The sequence below is a fragment of the Linepithema humile genome, chromosome 7, assembly GCF_040581485.1.
Source record: "Linepithema humile isolate Giens D197 chromosome 7, Lhum_UNIL_v1.0, whole genome shotgun sequence".
Classification (NCBI taxonomy): domain Eukaryota; kingdom Metazoa; phylum Arthropoda; class Insecta; order Hymenoptera; family Formicidae; genus Linepithema; species Linepithema humile.
Window position 1 is genome coordinate 8,616,648 of NC_090134.1, and position 21,119 is coordinate 8,637,766.

General features: G+C 37.6%; 1 protein-coding gene across 7 annotated transcripts in view; it reads right to left on the reverse strand.

Annotated features, from left to right (window-relative positions):
* cac (cacophony) overlaps positions 1 to 21,119 on the reverse strand; it is a 160,306-nt gene that overhangs the window by 45,241 nt on the left and 93,946 nt on the right. For all 7 annotated transcript variants that reach the window (XM_067359963.1, XM_067359962.1, XM_012373110.2 and 4 more), the window contains exons 3-11: positions 13,453 to 13,576; positions 12,177 to 12,568; positions 8,199 to 8,311; positions 6,754 to 6,909; positions 6,273 to 6,493; positions 4,607 to 4,710; positions 3,543 to 3,658; positions 3,057 to 3,116; positions 2,272 to 2,373 (exon numbers count right to left, since the gene is read on the reverse strand). In XM_067359963.1, the coding sequence (XP_067216064.1) occupies positions 2,272 to 2,373; positions 3,057 to 3,116; positions 3,543 to 3,658; positions 4,607 to 4,710; positions 6,273 to 6,493; positions 6,754 to 6,909; positions 8,199 to 8,311; positions 12,177 to 12,568; positions 13,453 to 13,576 (1,388 nt within the window). The remainder of the gene's footprint in view (positions 1 to 2,271; positions 2,374 to 3,056; positions 3,117 to 3,542; positions 3,659 to 4,606; positions 4,711 to 6,272; positions 6,494 to 6,753; positions 6,910 to 8,198; positions 8,312 to 12,176; positions 12,569 to 13,452; positions 13,577 to 21,119) is intronic.

The following is a 21,119-nucleotide window of genomic DNA, read 5'->3' on the forward strand; positions in this document are numbered from 1 at the left end:
AAATGAATATATTACTTTAAAAAGAAAGAAAATTCTAGGATTTTTAATATAATTAATTCTTTTACATATCGACTGGAAGAGACAGAAATTAATTTTTTTTTCTATGTTCAACAAAGAATAGATATAGATACAAAATTCTATACTAAGTTACTCTCTACCAAGCGATACTATATATGGACTATATATGTGGCGATGCGTTTATGTATTATATACTACTTCACTATGTATGACATCGACTGGCTGGTATCAGCCTATCTATCAAGTTCTATGGGACAGGATTCGTAGTACACTACTCAAGGGACTCAATTCCGTCGCTTGCCAATACTAAGTACTCTACTTTTCTGTCAGCTCGCGTTTAACTAGCTAAAATTATAGTCGTGAAAATCAATAAAAATATTAATCAGTGTTGCATCATCACACGGTATACCTAATGTAATGTAGAAATACTTCTGCCGGAAGCATTCGCACTTAATCATGAAGTCGTCATTCTCAATCAATTGATAACAGAATTTAATTCACGAAAAAAGAGAAAACAAAATTATTACACGTTATAATTATTATTTTCTAAGAAAAGACTTAAATTAACAGACCGAATTTTTATCTCGTTAAAATATTGTACTTAAAATCTGATATTATAAGATTGATAATTCCAATTTAATTTGTCTAATTATATATATTATAATTCTCTTTCCAAGAAAATGATTCACAGCGAGTCTTACGAATCCTGTGTATTTTTTCATGATCGTGCGAATGTTCCCGACTCCAACAAAAATATAATATTCATATATCGTCAGCCAATAGAAGCACCTAGAAAACAAAAGTAAGTTAGCTTTTGAGTTTTCTGATCATGTCTCTCGCGCAATGTCCGCGTGATCTCGAGTGATACACATAAGCCACAAAATTAGCAGCAAATCGGTGAATTAATTACATAGAATGCAATATTCACATCCTCTACCACGAGTAACCACAGCCTGCGACTTTACGACAAATAACACGTAATCTAGCTACGTGATTATTAGATTTCGTCTGGATGTGTGAAGTGCTTCGCCATATAATCTTACGCGTATCCCACGATATTGTATTAAAATATACAACAATTTTACTATAAACAAACTCTTCAACTTGAAATAGTAATATTTTCATACCAGAATTATTCAGTTATTTAATTAATTTTCAAGTCGCTATATTTTGCAGAAGCTTATAATCGTCGAGCATTCAAAGATTTTGAACAGCATATATTCCCGAAAAATATCTTCTTCTTTACAAAAAAAAGAATGATCAATGAAGTGATTTCGATTTATTTCATTATTACTACGTTTTACTGCGGGAAAGTTAATTATTACACGTCCTGATGCGGCAGAGTGCGTGACTATATTTGTGTATTCGAGAGTGGGCACGAAATAATTGATTTACCAAGCGATAGCCCGCATCTATTAAATGTGATACGCACGATATTACTTGTACATGTGTGTATTACACCAACCAAAAATCTTTCAAATAAAAATACAAAAATAAAACAATTACGAATAAGATTACGAATACAGCCTTGTTTTACGTTGCTCTTTGCAAAAAGTCGTGGCATTCACGGTTGTAGTTACCTTTGAGCTTTTTCTTAGGCACTGAAACAAGAGGAGCATCTGATAGCGTGTGTTTAGAATGTTCATCGGCAAGAATTGAGGGAAGGGAATTTTCGGCATCGTTTTTTTTCTTTTTTTTTCTTTTTTTTCTTTTTTTTCTTTTCTTTTCTTCTCGATACGAAAGAGAAATCAGGCATGAATCCACAACGATATGTCGATGAACGTGAAAATACGCTAACGTGCCAATAAATAGAGAAATTTTAGAACGAGAGAAAAGGCGGGCCAAAATCTTGCGTCAACGATCTTCTTCGTAACGTATAAATAATAGAAAAAACGTGACATAAAATTTTTATATTCCCTCAACACACTTTAATTCTTACTACGATTTAATGTCTATTTCATATTTCACAAAAATTTAACATTGATTATACTTTAATAATTTACATTCTTATAAATTCACGAAAATTTCGAAGATTCGAAGTAATTTAGAAGAAAATCGTTGGCTGACATAACACAGGTTCTGACTACTTAAAAATCATGAAATCCCTTACTACTTGAACTTGGTCTCGATTTCACAACGAGTTCGTTTAAACACTCTGAAGAGGAGTAATCAACTCGTATGTATAAAAGAAGTGAACAAGAAGAAGAGAATACTCGGCACAGTGGACAACCGAGTGGGCGAAATACAACTCACCATCGTCCCCGTCGTCCTCGCCTTCCTCCTCCTCCGTGTCGGTGCTCTTGCTCTTGCCGAGATTTTTCAGCTTCTTTTTCTTCGCCGCTGCTCTTCTTCTTACTGCACAAACATGCGGAGTAAAGATTAGACGTATAGATTACAAGTTGTGCGAATTTTTTTATATAAATGTGGCGACGCCTAATTAACTCCTCGGTGCCAATATTATTGAAAATATGATTCGCGTCCGGTTGGGATTTATTTTAAAATTTAATAACGTGCATGTAACTCATCACTATTACATTACTTATATTTCTTCAATAATTAAAAAAAAAAGTCGCGCATAAAAGTAGAGCGAAAATATATGAACTTCGACTAGCAAAAATATCACGGGTTATCTTATGAAATACCATCCTTTGAAATACATCATTTTTACGTATTATATTTGACGATATGATGTGACGTGAATGTATCGTCAGAGAGAAAAAGTGGCTCGTTACATATAAAAGGTAAGAATCAAACTGATATTCACGAGTCATCGATTCGACGAAGGGATTAATTAAAATTACGAAAGACGAAGACGCTTTCTTTGCGAATGCGGCAGCTAAGTTTTTTTCCTCGCTAAGAAAGAGCCGAAATCCATTTGACTGCGTCAAAGAAGTGGGAGCGAAAGTGCACGGGGCGCTCGGAACACCCTATATAAATATGCACGAGAACATTTCAGAGATCTCGCTCGTCTCACAAATCTTTTCAACTTTATGGAAGTGAATATTCATGACGTCGGGATGACGTTGCGTTATATGGACCTTCTAATATGTGCATTTTCTCCTCTTCCGTGGTCCTCTCTTCCGCGAGTATCACCTCCTCTGAAAGGTAAATATTATATCAGCAATAATCAATATTACAAATGCATTCGTATATTTTTAATACACGAGAAAGCAACTAACGATCTAGCTTACGCAACAAGCTGTAACTTTTGCACAAGCGCGAAACAAATAAATTAAAGCAGATCGATAGGAATTCGTGTTTATAAAATTTAATATTTTTTATTTTTGTGTGGTCAGATCGGGAAATGCGGAATATATTAATTGCAGAGTCCTATTTTTCATTTATCTGGTAGTAGCTTTTTTTTTTTTTTTCGTTTGCGGCCTACTTTTTTTTTACGGCTGTGCATTTTCGCTCTTTGATGAGTCTAGAGTTGGAAAAGCGCAGAGTGTTTCGCATCTCTCGCGAAACGCATTCCTATCGATCGTTTTTAATTCGTAGATTTTTTTTACGACGATTTATCTAACCTGCTTTGCAGATCCAATTGAGGTAACAATTCAGCTCGCGCTCAAGCTGCTGCTGTCTTCGCAACTTCAGGAAGGACTGTCGGTTCTCCACCTTCTCTCTCTCCTTCGCAAATTCTCTACAAGCGTGATACAGGTGACATAGAAGCTTACTCGTCGGGCGCACATTTATAAGGGCTAAGTTTAGCGGAGAACTTTCTGGCGGCACCGTTAAACATTCTAGCGACTGGCGTGCTTAATAAGACTGTATTTATGTATTTATGTGTTTAAGGAGAATATATGTAGCATTAGGAGCGTTTCTCAAAAATTTTACTTGTTTCATGAGTTTTCTCAATCTAACTCTTACAATTAGTGGGAGCAAAATGTACCATACGCAGGATTATGTAATACTTTCTTTTGATTGCACATTAAAAAATCTAGCGTGTTTATTAAATAAACAGTAATTTGCATCGTATTCTTGTCGCATGTTTAACAATATGATTATATGATTATATAATTTTAAATTTTATTTTTCATGTATAGTGTTGATCGTTAAATATAATATACATTTAATCAGAATAAATTACCAAAATTCCCAAATTAGGGAATATATTAATTTTTTATAATAGAAACAGTTGATATCTCAATAAAATTATTAATAAAACAGCGACAAATTTTAGAATAATTAGTTCAATTTGCTTTAAATTTTTTTACATTCAATAAACTGATGACTATTTGAGCGATTTCATATTTTTGTCACAAATAATGCTAAACACGCTGAAAGAATACTCATTGCACGCTAATGTTAGGCAATGTCTGTTAATCGAAGACCTGCTTGAGTGATCCACTTTAAGTAGGAACTGAATGCGGTGGTGAAGAGTCGCTTGCTCTTCGCTTTCCGATAAGCCGCCCGCCGTTCGACGCGCGTTCTTTCGTTCGAAAACTCCCTGACGAGGAAAGAAAGTAATTCTGAAGTAATAGACTTCGCGATCTTCGCGGACTGGAGGCGTGTGATCGCCGTTCCGGGATTTACGCTCGGCGCGGACGCGGGAATGCCGCGTGAAATATTTAGAGGTAGATGTACTCACCCGCTCAAGACACCAAGAACTAAGTTCAGCATGAAGAATGATCCGAGGACGATCAATGGTATAAAGTAAATCCAGTTGTACGTGCTGCCAAGAGCGTCGTTTGTCTGCAAATTCGACCAGAATCGATATGAAGAGCGGTAAAGTCGCGCGCGCACACATATGCACCGGTTACACAGCCGAAGGTATATTAATTAACGGCAAAAAGGGCGTTATACGACATAGATGCACTGGACTGTACTCCCACCGCACCGAATAAAACGTGATAAATGCGGTCGGCCAAGTGCGAGAGCTCGAATTTATTTATCGTTATTCGATAATGTTCGACTCCTCCTCACAAAGACAAATTTTTGTCCGATACGAGGAGAAAATTTGATCTAAAAGCGAATCGAACGTCTGCCGCGACCGCATTCACACAAAACAATATCAGGCTTTATGCAATTCCGGTATTGCTAAGGTGATCCGAGGGGGAAACGAATGGAGCCGAAGAAATATGCCATTTTCCGAACTCGCCTGACACACTACTCGCTACATCAGTCTACTCGCTACTCGCTATCTCTCGGATGTTCGAAACTACGAATTATTCAATATCCCATAATTCGAAAACTATACTAGATATGTGATATTTCACTAGATAAATTTTTGGAAAACTTTTAATTCATTTCGAAGTGTGGCATTTTCTCCCCCAACTGACGCTTCACCCTGGATCACCCGATCACAAAGATGAGACAATTAAAGATTTTTTTGAGATATCAATAAACAATTAACGGTTAGTGATTTTGTAACAACCGGTGGAGCATTGTCGGAGGGCTTCAAAATAAGCTATTTTTAATGGCGAAATCTTTCAAAAACCTCCACTGTAATCCACTGGTCGAATATTAACCCTTTCGGAACAGATAAGCTTTATTGAGTTTTTTTTTTTTTTTTTTTCATAAGTTGCACATTCAACACACATATTTTAAAAGATCAAAGATATTTACAAAATTTATTCTAAAATATTTGATTTTAAAAATTAGAAGGATTTATTGCGGTCGCGAAAGGGTTAAGCACAATTAAAGGTACAATTAACATCGATATTGGAACATCGAAAAAGAGGGCTGAAACTGACAATGTTATACTGAGCAAGGTGAACATATACGTCAGTGTTAGCTGTTTCTGTTAAGGCATGGCTGAATCCGGTGAATTCGGCTGAGGGCGGACGCAGGAAGGAGACAAACATACAAATGTACAACAATTGAAATCGAAATTGGTCAACAATTAATTGCGAAAGGACACATTTAAAAGCAGAAAGAAGAGAGTACACTATCGAGTTTTCGGTGACCATGATATTTTTTCTCTTCTAGAAGGGTAAAAATTCACGAGAAAAGGAAATTAATTCAATATAAAAGTGCTCTCAAATCGCGACGTGTTAACAATTGATAGAGAATTGATGAAATTGGATAACAACATTCTACGGAACACAGAAATTGAAAAATTTTCGTCTATATCGGTTTTTTTTTTTCGTATTGCGTAGGGTAAATCGTGCGCGAGAGAACGGGAGGGCGAAATTTGAGCAGAGAGAAAGAGAAGAGAACGAGCGAGAAAGAGAAAGAGGCAAGAGGGTGATAGAAAAGAAAGACAACGAGAAAGAAAGAACTTTTAACACTGAAGAACATATTTCTTGCTTTACCCAGTACAATATGGCAGTCCAGCCCTCCATAGTGATACACTGGAAGACAGTGAGCATGGCGAATCCGATGTTGTCGAAGCTGGTGATGCCCGAGTTTGGTCCCTCCCAGTGATCCATGCACGTCGAGACGTTCTGGTCGCACACGTGGGCCCCGAGGGGGGCCTCACTTTCGATGTCCGTGTTGCACGGGCTCGGCTGCTCGCCCTCCTTTATGATTATATCTGCAACGTTCAAAACAAACCGTAAAGCATCTCACGTACATTGACATCGGTAGCGTTCCAAAAGGCCCTCCAAAAAAATCGAAGAAAAAAATTACGTACTTTTTTCAAAGAATAAATAATCGAATATATTTTTGCGAATTTCCCTTTTCATTTTACGTGATAAACAAAAAGCGAATGCAGAAGATAAGGATGTTATTATAAGAATGAACGTTAGACATTCGAAAGTTTCGGAGAAGCTGTCGGAGTTTATGAGCACTCACTGATGTCCATTATACTGTAGCACGTTTTATGCAGAGTTCCCGAATAAAACTCGAGGCCGATGATGGCGAATATCACGATGGCGAAGAGTACCAGCAAGCCGATCTGCAGGAGCGGCGCCATCGCCTTGATGATAGATTTGAGCACCACCTGAAGACCTATCCGCAAAAAATCGCCGAAGAGTAATTAGGCCGAACCATTGTTCCCGTGAGGTCATGTGAAATTCTACGCTCCGGATCATTTCCGCTTCTCTAATCGTGCATTATTGCCCGTTGCTCGAGAAACCACACGCGAAATTTTACGTTATTTTACGTTATTTTACATCGATATTCATCGTTAGCAATAAAATTTATCTCCAATAGATAAACATCCGTCTGATTTTAAAATAATAAAATGGATAATAAATAAAATACTAAAAATCTGTATTTTACAGATTCTTTACTTCAGAATTCTGAATATTATCAAAAATATTCCAAATTTTGATATTATTGAAAATTTTATTTTTCACGGAATTGATTCACTAAATTAACTTGCAATTAACTTTACGAAAATATACATTCCAAGTTTTTACGAAATTTGAGCTTCTCGAAATGATCCTGCGTCTAAGAATTAGGACACCTTCGCCGTATCTAAACACAACATCGAGCTCTCAATAATATCTATGTAGGCGATACTACTAACATAATACAAACAATCGATCTAATTCGGCAGAAAGCATCCTACGGGTAGTAAATAAATATAGATCTGCGATTATATATAAACATGACTACTCTGATCTACTGACTTGGCTTCATAATCGTTAATTCAAATCTATGTAGCAACTATTTAAGAAATAAATATCCTTAACAGCGGATCGATCTTCGAGATATCCAAATCTCAGACACGAAGAAGTTTCGAGACAACTTATTCGTAAGCAAAAGTTTCCTCGAGCAACAAGATTGCATTTTCGTCGTGCTCTCAGCGCCAAATGTCACCATTTGATTTTCATCTCACATTCAAAATAGTTTTCGAAATAATGTTCTCATTATTTAAGCTCGATCACAGTGCAACAATGGAATACACGAAAAACATGAGACATTTTGCGCTAATGTGCCATAAAATCACGTGTTCGTATTCACACTCCCACATTCGCAATCTCATTTAATTCAAAGACGATCGATTCATACACATTCAAAAATAATTACTTTTTAAATTTTCACTCATCGAATATATTTATTGTTTATTCTGAAAAAATTTCAAGATATACTTTTATCGCTAGAGGCGCATTTGAGGTGTGAATGCGAGCATTTACGTGTATTTACTTCCGAAGATTTCACGGGATTTCGTGACAATCAGGATTTTCCCGGCGACGCGAGATTTCTTTGGATTTTTCTCTCGTGCCGAGCAGCCTCGAGTTTCTAAAACTCGACTGACACTCGGCGCTTTCCAATCTTGATGCGCTACTCACTCGGTATGCCGGAGACAAGTTTGAGCGGTCGCAACACGCGTATCGCACGCAACGTGCGCAGATCCATTTCCTTGCCTTCCGATTGCATGCCTGACGAGAACGCCGTGATGATCCTGCCCCAAAAACACACACACCCCGCCACACTTTACTACTTACTACTCTATTACACTAATACTCACGCTACTCTTAATTACTCTTAGACTACGGCCACTAGGTGGTTAACTAGCGTTTTCTAGCCTAGTCCGAGAGGATAATGCTATCAGGACGGATCGGACTTCTTTTGATGCGACAAAATAAAAGATTAAAGAATTCTGATAAATTAAACTTCAAGAGATTGCAAATAGATAAATAGCTATATTAGAATCTTAGTCTCTATTTATAGTGTTTTTAAATAAATCTTAATTCAATGAAGAATTTAAATCAAAATATATATGTACGTATATTTAATGGCGGACTTCGGAAAAAGAGATTTATTTATTTCAGTTAAAGGGACATTCCTATTTTTAATTTACATATTTTTATCACAGAATTATTTTATACCTAATTTATTCTGAAATAATACTATCAAATATCTCGGTGCATTTATTGATCACACGCTGATATTACAATCCGTAATAAAAATTCTAAGTTGTAAAAATATTTGATTAAATAACAGCATTGCGTATATAATTTTGAATTGCATAAGTAAATTTTTTAAACATATTTTGAAAAAAAATATCTTTCTCTGTTTTATTAAATTGAATACGGAGCTCAAAATGAACGGTCAGGACAGGATAGGGTAATGATCTACTGAAAAGGGCGCCGCGAGGGACTAGGGTCGATGTATAGACATATAAATGTATGTATCTATGTACGTGTAACTCTCTATGCTATGTAAAATACTGTATATCTAGGTCTAGGAGAATGTGTGAAACGCTGGGACGAGCGAAAACGGCTATAATCACGCGTGGCTCTAGTTTCTCGAAGATATCAGTTCGCCGAGCGGTCATCGACCGCCCTTTATCTATTTCTGACTCTTGCCGACAACTGTAGCTCTTTTCAAAAAGATCCCTTCCAATCCAGAAAAGACAGTGAAATGTTAGATTTTTAACCATCCTGCGTTACAATCTTAAATTCTATATTTTATAAATATGATTGTTATTTTAATATATTACAAATATCCTTACCTTAACAAACTTTGAGGAAATTTTAAAAATTAAAGAATGAGTAACATACTTTTTCTTCAAACTTAATACTTTTCTGTAGAATTGAGGAAAGCTAAAAATTTCGCTTTACAAGAAAATATCACATTACATAATTTCATCATAAAACAACAATTAAACAAAACGTGATTCAGCAACTTTCAAGTGCTGGATTCTTCTGCAAACTTTGGAAAATAGAATTAAAAGAGGGACGCCTTTATTAAGGGATAGAAATTACGAAACAAATAAAATCTCTATATCAGTTAAATATTCGAAACTTCAATTACAGCTTTATAAAGACAAAAATCCTTCGTTAGTAAAATGATATCCTTCGCTATAAATGATAATAAGAAACCTTCACTATTAATAGCGCTAATAACGGAGACTATAGATAAGTGAAAAAGCTAACTATTTATAAAAAATTCAATAAGAAACGAAAAGAAGGAGCGAATCCTAACGATGGAAGTCGTCGTCGAAAGGGATGATCATTTTCGAGAATTATGGGCGCTCGTAAAGCAACGATTCCGTCATGAGAATCTAAAAATGCGGTTTTCTAGCAGCAAATAATAGACAGGGCGCGCTGTTGAACACGTTATCTGCTCTAGGACACGTATCCACTTAACAATGTATAGTCGGCTCTATTATTTAGCGACTGCAGCTAAAGATAGATAACCGCTAAATATAGGCACCGCTTTGCGCGGGTCATCACATCTGTGTGCGTGTGTGTGTTTTTCTTATCCTGTCTACCTGTTCGTGAGCATCTTCGGCGTAATTGAAGACGATTGGCCCAAATCGTTCTCGCTATTCCGAAGGAAACACTTTCGGAATACCAACTATCAATTAATAAACAGATATCCTCCTTACAGACGCAATCTAAATTACGTCCTAACAATCAGCGGGAAGTAATTAATTCCAGTTTTAAGCGAAACAACGACTAATAATGCTCCAACTGCTCGCTACGAGTTCACTTTCCTACACATATGGAAACGTCTAAACTGGAAATAGCAAAAGTTACTAATAAATCGCTCTGTCTATGTAACTATGCAACAACCATGTTCATCGTAAATTTAAGTTAACAAAATTTGTCTGATATATACACGTGAAAAAATTAGAATTAGAGAAGTTTCGTAAACAATTTTCTTATATTATCAAAATTTAATATTTTTCAAAAACTCGTTTACCGTTGAATATGATGTGATACTTAGTGTGACAGCGCTTTCTTTAATCAGAATATTCATAGGAGTGTTCGTAGATCTAAACTTATCATAAATCTAATCACTAGTTCACACAATCCTTCTATGAAGAAAGTAGAATATATATTATGTATATCTAGACGAAATACTCAGATAAACAATGTAGACACAGAGAATTTATGTATATATATTATTCAACAAATATCGATCATCAACTGCGCTAGCTTTACTCATCACCAACTCTAACTTTGTTAACGGATCTAAGACACTCATAGCCTCTAAGCGAAGGTTAATAAAAACTGTGATTACGCATTAGAGGACTAACGCAAAAAAACTAGAAGGACGGGAACTAATAATGTATAAATATATATATAGACAAAGTTCAAAGTCGATGCTTTTCTCGCTTGTCGGAAACTAGAATGTCGCACCAGGTTATAACTAAAGCAGCGACAGACCGGCCGAAATTGAAAATTGTCGAGCTAAGTTTCGACACCGGAGACATTATTAAAAGCTATGCTCAAATTGCCGGGGAAACACAAAAAAGTGAAAGGGATCGGTGAGCGAATTCGAAAAGGGGGAGGGACAGAAGGTTCGGTCGTCTGCTGCTCGACTGTTAGCTCGACTGTTAACTGGCGTGACTTCTTTTCGGGACTTTTCGCTGCTGTTCTTTCGCAGAACTCTGTCTGACTCACTTGGAATTTTCGAAACCAGCTTTAGCGGTCTGAGGACCCTGAAGGAACGTAGCATACGCAGGTCGACGTCCACGTTTGTTTCGGCGAACACGGTCATCGACCTAATCCAAGGATCACTCTAAAATCTATCTGACCAACCGGCATGGTGATCGGCGTGTTTCCTTAAGTCCTACGGCTGGAGAAACCAGTTCGCGAACTACGTTGCCAGTGTGTAAAGAAATTTTTTTTTTTTAATTACGTGATCGTCTTCAATTGTTAGCTATCGGAATTTCAATATAAAAAAATTATATACGAGAGCAATAAACTGTGAAAAAATTAATTTATAATATAACAATACGTAGAATTGTAAAATGCTTTTTAGCTGAAAATATATTAAAATCTACTTACATGTGAAATGTTACAAGTTTCTAATTATGCCTGCAAGGATTGCGGTATTTTGCCTGGCGATGTTAGCGAAACTGATTCCTCCAATATCTTGTTTCCTCATAAGGATGTAATTAGGGAAAGAGGTTTATTTTGTCGCTCGCTTGGATCGCAAATTAATTAATGTAACGATGTTTGTCTCTCTTAAACGATCAATATTAATAATCTATCCTATTTATGTGGAAGAAATGTAAATGTATATATAGAAAAGTGCAATAGTACGCTGAATTCAAACAAAGAATCGCTTCTCTTCTTTTATAAATTTCTGTAAATATAATAATATTATTTCGTTCGTATAATCTTTAATAAACTGCAAGAGATTTAATAAACTCAAGAAAGCTCTCCTTTTCTAAACGATAGTGAAATGTTAGCAGAATGCTTGAAGAGAGATGCAACGGTATGGAGAGAGATAGAGAAAGAGAGACGCAGAATGGTAGGGGACGATAGGTGAGTATTTAGGCTGAGAAAGATAAAACGTTCGATCCTCACCCGGTCACCACGACGAAGAAGTCCATGATGTTCCAGATGTTGCGCAGGTAGGAGCCGCGATGGAGGACAAAGCCGAGGGCGAGGATCTTGAGGCTCGCCTCGACGCAGAAGATCCCGAGGAAGTAGATCTCCGTGGCCTCGAGCTTCTGTGCGAGTATGGTCTTGTCCCCCTTCGGCAGATGCTCCTCGAGGGCGAGGACCACGCAATTAGCGATGATGGTGAGCAGGACGGCGTATTCGAAGGGCGGCCACTCGATGATGAAGCGCGTGTGCTTCCGTATGCAGTTATCCTCCGACAGGATGAACAGCGACGTGGTGCCCTTGCCGCCCACCCCACCACCACCCGCCCCACCGCCTTGATCCCGGCCTGGCGCCATGTCCTGACCAGGTACCTAAAAAAAAGCGTCGATGTCCCGTTCAGAAATCGAGTCCCCGGAAAGTTATATAAATTGCTCTTTCGATATAAAATTATGCGAGTGTGTCGTGTTATAGAAGTATATTTTATTAAAAGTCAAGAGGAATAAAAAAATATAGATAAATAAATCGAAAGCCAAAACACGCTGATCGCAGAAAAATGAAAGACTTTCATTGAGAACATTGTAAAATTCTACAAATAATAGATTTGAAGTTATAAATAAAATATAGACTCTCGATGCATAAAACTTTTAGGAATAAATCTTTTACTTTGATGGTACATAAAACAAAAATAGTTTACACTAAGTTGAAGTGAATTAATGTAAATCGATCAATTAGCAGTCATCTTCTCTATTATAAATGCAATCCGTTGAATTGTAAAATATGGAATAGGAAAATTTAAAAAAAAATGACGTGTAATATAATATACTTCTACATATTTGATCTATATTTTTCAATTAAAATTCGATCTCATCGCGATAATTCTTACGATTAGATAAAGGACCGTGTTTTTCGTAAATCATATTATTATATTAAAATAAATTAAACATTATATCGTTATATCGAAAACGATATTATTCGCGTTACGATAATATTTTGGAGACTTTTCAAACGTCCAAACAAAATTTCAATTAAACGTTTCATAACGTGACTGATGATTATTCTCCGAGCAATTTCAGACGGCAGAGAGACTGTTTGAAGGAGTTGCATAACTGTCGGGGGATGATTGATTCTCCGATGATTTTGAAGCCATTGCGAGCTGCAAAATCCGGACTAACGACCGGACTAACAACGGTGCTTGATGTCACCGATAATAGAGACAAAAGGCAGCGGTAACAATCAACGATTGTCGTTGTCTTACCTCCCCTCCAAAGCTAGTCCAGTCACCGAGACCACTCCTCAATCCGGCCAACCTCGACCTTCTCCCGTAGTACTGACTCGCGTATCCAGGGTCCCTTTGTGCCGCCTCTTGCGCTGCTGCCAACCTGAAAACGACAGGGGAATGAAAAGGGTTGCTGGCCGATTGCAGTCGGAGGTTATCCGCGTGGCGTACGTCAAATAACGACACCGTACCGTGACTTCTATAAGCGCAATCCGTATCCTATCGATTCTATTTCAAACAATGAAAATCGACCGGCATTTTAGCGGAGAGTACGATCTATAGTATATTAACAAGTCATCGATTACATGATTTATTTATTAATTGATTATTAATTGTCAAGTTGGACATAATTATTAATCATACGTCATCCAATTTAACATCAAGTGACAAACTTACTTCATTTTTTATCATTTTTCTTATTACGACGCTAATTTTATTTTTGTTTTAATCGATCAAAATATGTTTTTATACATTGTATAAAATTCTCTTCGCAGTTTCCTTTCCAAAATGCGCAACGTATTCCAGGAGTCATCAAAAATGCATAGAGTGTGCAGAAAATTTCGACAGAATTATTCACGCCGGCTAGGTTGGACGATGGCTCAGAGGGATTGCATGAAAGAGCTCGTTAATGGCGAACGGAGATGCATAACGCAGCGGCTCCGGCTTCAATTAAGTGCATTAGCCGAGACTTTTGCGACAGACACCCAATACACGTGGTGGCTCCTCTCGCGCGCGATAGAGTGAGAGAGAGAATGAGCGAGCGAGCGAGCGAGTGCAATCAAGGCACACGATAATGCAATAATTCACGACAAGGATCTCCTGCCGTTGCATTCTAGCGTAATGCGCCAACTGCATGGCGCACGCAATAGTGCCGACGACGAAATTGCCGCGCTCGTAAAATCGCGTCCGATTCGAAGAGTGAAGAACTCTCAAGCGAGATATATTATTTCTGTGATAAATTGTTTCTCGCAGAAGCAGTTGACATTAATTGTGACGTAAGAAGCGCCTTGTTCTCTCTCTTTAAGACAGATCAAATTAATATATCAACTGTGATAACGTTTTCTGAATTTTTTAGACAAAAAATTTTAAGTTACTTGACGTTTAATAAGTTAAAAAGCTAATTAATTAAAAGTAAAAAATAATTATTATAATTAATTCGATCAATTTATCCTCTAAATTCTCTAAAGCGGATACATTTCCACTTCGAATTTGTACATTTCTTTTAAGGCCCTGTCAGAAACTGTAGATTTTCGAAGATTTCCAATATTCCAGATATATAATGCTAAAGAAAATTAATTGATAGCTTCTAAATAATTTCTTGAAGAATAAAAAAGCACTCAAATCGATATAATTTTCTAATCAGACATAAGTGACTCAATTTGAACGTTATAAATTCTCTTACATCATTTCTAAAAAAAGCTCAATGCTGAATTTGCACAACGCGGGAAGGAGTCTATTCTCGATCGATCGTCGCTGAATTTGGGATATCCCTCGGAAACCTACGAAGAGTGGTGCTTGAGATCCTTTCGAGAATGTCGATATATACTTTATTTTTCTCTGACAAACTCAGTCGGATAAGATAAAATATCAACGGGAAAGAAAATTTGTTTGTGACAGATTTATATTTGATAATGATAAATCCAAATCATTGTAACAACTCTTGAAAAATCTATCGAATGTGTTTCTTTTACCATTTTTACTTTGGTTTTAAATAAATGAAATAAACATTTAGAAACAAATATCAAGCACTGATGTAAGTTTAAAACTCACAAACTATTATTTTAAAACTCTAATTAAAGAAAGACTGATTTTGTCTCAATGGAAACATATGAAAACATTTTATGACTCCAAAACAGGTTGTATATGATATAAGATAACAGATAAAAATTTTTCACGATTTGTCGCATGGCTGTGATAAGCCACTCAGCAGGACGGAAAATAATTCCAAGGAAAAAAACTTGAACTGAGATTGTCCGATTTTATATACACGGAGAATCGAATAATACGAAGAACGAGCGTGGAGAGCAGTGACTGCCAATTTTATCAGCTACTTCCAGCGCTCCTTTTTCCTGGCTTTACGACCCTTCTATCTCTTATTCTCCGGCCGTTTCTGGCCTGCAATCGACAAAGCGGCGCCAACTGGAATTAGGAGTTCGCAAAAAATAATTATATATAATAACAGTCACGACGCGATCATTAAGCTTGTAGAAAGTAAGTAATCGTTTCAGAAATATTTCTAAATAAAAGAAGCCAAACATCAGAGCAGTTTTTTTTATGATTTATCACTTGTTGCTTAGTAGCTATATATATAAGTCCACTTCCATTAATATACTTAAAAATATTATTAAAATACATACTTATACAAGGTGTTTTATAATGTCCGTGCCAACGCTCGTGTGCGGGTAGAGTGCGGTAAACTGAATAGAAAAGTCCTTTACCGCTTTGCAATTTTCGCAATAATAATTGAGATATTAATTAAAAAGGATTGACGAATAATCACGCGTGGCGCGCGGCTAGATCACGGGCTGTACACTCTAGGCGTGACAGCAACAAGGATCGCACGGCAATGAAAAATAACGCATGGCGAGAGCAGGAGTAATACGTGTTGTAATTTTTCGTTGCCGTGCGATCCTCGTTGCTGTCACGCCTGGAGTGCACAGCCCATGGCGGTCTAGCCGCGCGCCACGCGTGATTATTCGTCAATCCTTTTTAATTAATATCTCAATTGTTATTGCAAAAAATGCAAAACGGTAAAGGACTTTTCTATTCAGTTTACCGCACTCTACCCGCGCACGAGAGTTGGCACGGACATTATAAAACACCCTGTATATATACATATTTTTAAATAATTTTGAAAATAATGATTTTAAAAAATATTTAATTTTTTATAAAATATTAATTAAAATACTAAAAGAAATTTATTTTGGCTTTCAAGAGACTGCATTTAATTCTATTAAATTTAAGATAAAAAAGTAGTGTCTCTTTTTCTGTATTTAAAAATAAATTAATTATAAGCACGAGCAGATTCACATAAAAGGGCGAAAAAATGGCTAAAACAATTCACAGTTGTTGCTAGTGCCTCAGCCTAATGTCGCTGAATTATTGAGAAACAGGACAGGAATAATTGATCCAGTTTGTTCTGTAACAGAGCGGGATCAATACTACTCTCGAAAATGAACCGGCTCGTCCGTGTGTCCGTTTTGCAAGGACGCACGCCGCGAAGTGGAGCAATATACGTAATGGAAGGATTCAATTGCGATCGTGCAGATTGTTACATCAGCAACAGGTGTAATTCTTCGACGATTAGGCGGATTTAAATTAATCATTATTAAAATCGTGAAATATGTTTTCGCTTTACCTCACTGAACTTAGATCGACTTTGTCATCCTGCGCGCAATCATTCATATTTAACTTATAGAATTTTCGATAGGTAACATTTTATGACTATCATTCGTAAATTTTTCTAGATAAATTTAATAAGCAGATTCTTAATACCGAGACAAAACCCATCTTCATTTATGCACAGCTATTAATTTATAAAACATACTTTTTACAAATGCATGATAATCTACTTCGATGCTTCGTGTCGCAACTCAGAATTTGATATTGCCGGGATTAAGCTTGGAACGATAGTTATCAGATTGTGATTTGATCTCTGGGCGGCACTCAGTTGCAATAACGCGATCGTAAAACAAGCGCTGGGATGTCTCGTACTTGCAACGGATTGCCGCATGCAGACGAGGGCCCTCGCGAAGGTTAATCGCGATTTATGCAACAACGTTGTTGCAGCGCACCGTTTGTCGGAACGCAGTTTTTACCGGTTAGCAAATAACGGCGGGACGCGAGCCGTGCCAAATGGTCGTGTTACCGGACGCCTCCGTTTTTCGTCGATAGTAATTAATACGTGCTGAGCGGAAGCTCCTGGTCAAATTTTTTTCCCCCGCGTTCGTCTATCCGTAACTTCATAAATATTCAATCGTGAATATTTGGGAACTGAGTAAATGCTGCGACGTTTAGTGGAGAATTAGATATTTGAGCAATTCACTTGAAAAGCACTAAAATTCATAACTCTTAGAAAATTGAATTTAGTATTTTAATTGCTAATAACGTGTTTACATTTAAAAAATTCTGAAATATATATGTTTAAAAAAAAGTGAAATAAAGCTTCCTGAACAGTGATGAAAAACATTAAGATTAAAATAATAGAAATTATAATATTTAATATTAAAATAGATATTTATTTAGAAGAAAACAAGTTCAAAACAGAGTCTTCGAAAAGATTGAATTTACAACTATTTTCATCGCAACAAGATAAAACTGCGGAATTTGTGCCGGCAAAAACAGTTCCTTCGAAAAAAATGATAAATTCATACACTTCAAGTTTTAAGGATTGAATATTATATCTGAAGAAAAATACCTCCGTATAACAAATCAGAAGAGCAAACTATTATTTTAGACACAAACTGCCGGCGGCGCAATAGAATTGGCAGCCAAGGAAAATTCTGATTTTTGCTAATTGAAGTAACGAGTACGCGAGCTACAGACGTAGTCATCTAAAATAAACAAGTACGAAGGAAAAAAGATATTTGTTCCGTCGGAATATGTACACGGGGCAAGATAAATTATTCTCAAAGAGTTTCGAGGATTTATTGAAGAATACTAATTCTGTCTCGACCCTAGTTAACTGCACCCTCCCAGAGGACTGCACAGGACAGAGAAACTTATCGATTAGTATATTATATTATTCGCCGGTAATTCGTTTCGTTAATTATGTACATTTCTAATGGGATATCGTTAGCGAGCATCGATACAGCTCGCAATCTATGTTTAAAAGATAAGAGCAACGTCAAATTGGAATGGTAGATCGAATGAAAAATAAAATCCCTCCTCCCGTAATTATAACAGTGCTAATAAAAAAGAAATATTAAACATTATTTAAAAAGCTGAAATATAAGCTCCAGTAAATAAACGATAGTGTCAACGATAGTGTCAATATTTTTTAAAATCTTGCCGTTACGTTGTCCTTTTCGTTTATTTTTTGACAATTAAAAAAAACAAGATGACATGTTAAATCAAACTCATTTCATTGAAAGTATCTGTTAACTGAAAACGAGATTGGCCAGATTGCGAATCGAGTGTATCTATGCACAAGCGGCCAGCCGCAGCAGGCGCCAACGAAAGGGAGGCGAAGGAACATTAAAAATAATTGACCTTCGATTCCGGATCGACAGGCAAGCAGTAACGCGACGCCATCGGCCATCGTGTCGCAAGGCCGTTCCATTATTTTCCCTTTTCGCGAGAGATATAAACTCTTTCGAATGTTATCGGACCGCGCACGAGGCTGACTACCGGCCACGCACAGCTTCACAGGCGCGCGTCTCGTGACGGAATCACTCGGTCACTCCGATGCACGCTCGACTGAAGCGATTCGATTCCATCGAGTCCAATACAAGGGATACAATATCAACCCCCTTCTGCTCTCGTTTCAATGACGTTACCGCGCGATTTAATCTTTTGCAACTCTCGCGCACACACATACTCGTCTTTTTTCCATGTGGGAGTAAACCCATTTATGAATAATATTAAATTGTTGTGTCAGTATAAACAATGTGGAAAAACTAGTGCTTTGTAGTAAATATTTGTGTAAAATAAACATCAAAATCAACGTTTATTATATATCACAGTGATGTATTATTATGATGTAATTTTTCTCTAATTAATTCAAGCCTCTAATTAAGCTTTAATTAAATACTGAAGCGTTCTTTTATATAACTATGACTCAATGTTGCAGAAAAATTAACTAACTGTTATGTATCTGATCATTTTTGCAGTCACAAGAAGCGTCGTTAATGATTGTTTTGAATATCTGCATATTCGCACATTGCAACTGTTGGTTAAAAAATTTATAGCTGTTTCGAATAAATTGCTTTGTTCAATCCATCATTAATAATCCACGGTACGCAGATTTTCTATCCGCAATTTAAACTAGTTAAAGGAACCAAAAGGAAACATGCGCAGAGGAGCTTGCAGAAATTTCTAAATCTGTGACTCCTAAGTAACCATTCTCATCTCGTACTGTCTATTCATAGCCACGTGTAAGCCATCTTGAATTATCGGATGCCATCGTGCAACCGCTAATAGTGGTATTCGATAACGCGCGAAACACTCGGATGACAGACCTCACCGACTCTGATTAACCGATCGATTCGAGCGTGCTGACAAAACACTACGATTACAAACTCCGCCGACGAAGAGTAGCGTCTAATCACTCTCGGCGATCGCATTCGAATTTAGACATCTCGCACAACAAGCACTCATCAGCTGACAGATATTTAAATTTTTCCGACCTAAAGAATAAAAAAAAATCCACCATCAAAAAAATCCACCTGCAATCGAAACGTACGAACAAAGTTTTTCTTATACAATCAAATCGAACAAATCGCCAGCGTAAGCAAATTCCTTCGCGTAACATCGAACAAACAAGTATCACAGCTGCGAAATACCGTCATTTCAGAGCTCGCAGATCACCACTCTTCCGATTCGAGAAACGAAGCCATCCGCGATCCACATTGTTATCCTGCGAGAACGCGATCCTGCGACCTCGAGTCTCAGCAACGACGATGACGGCGAGGTTAACAGGCGAATCATCGCGATAAGAGAAAGATAACAGTAGTGGTGACGTGTTTGCGTCCTGGCGGAACAATTTCTATGTACATGCCATAGAGCGCCGTCTCCCTGCGCGATCGTTACACGAAAAACCGGCTCGCCGGCTCCTGAACGATGGCACCAGCCAAAAATCCAACCCACGAACCCCATGACGAGCGTCGCGGCGCCCAGCCGGCGTCGTCGTCGCCGCCGTCCCCACCTCGGCTACCACCTCGGCAGCGGGACCCGGGCATCCCCCCATGTGCGGGGGAGGGTGGCGTCAGAACGTTGCGGAGTGAACGCCGAGGCGAGAGCGGCGTCAAGGGGAAACGTTGCGGAGAGCAGCGGGCGTCCCCGGTGACGTCACGTCAGCGCCATTTCGTCCGGTGACGTCAGCCCGGCGACGACGACGACGACGACGACGACGACGCCGACGACGACGACAACGACGACGACGACGACGACGACGACTGCCGGCTATTCTCTGGCCTCTTCACCCTGTATTTGTATGTCGCACGTGTGACCAATGGTATGCGCATCGTCGCATGTGGGTGTCCTGTGTGTGTGTGTATGTGTTTAGGAGAGCACATTATCGTCCGCGTACGTTCGTGAACGTGGATAAATTAACTCTTCACCCTTCACAACTCGACGCGACTTTGAAGTCAGACACTCCTCATCTATTTTCCCCTTGCGTTAATCTCAACAGCGGTATCAAGTCTAGGGTTCATTTTATCTACGATTGCAATGTTTGCTGCAAGAAGCGGTTTATTTCTGCTTGAGAACAAAATCACAGTGTGCTATGTCGTGTAATCCGAGCGCTGTATAGTGCAAGAATTAAATTTTCTTGGAGAAAGATATTAGACGCAAAAATTAGAGTAGCAAAGGCTAAGCATCTTCCGAGAGAAATTTGATATTAAGAAAAGAAAAAAAAAAAAAAAAAAACAGTTTTTAATTCTAATCCTAATTTTTCGCAGCAATTTCTTATGGACAGAATAGTGAAT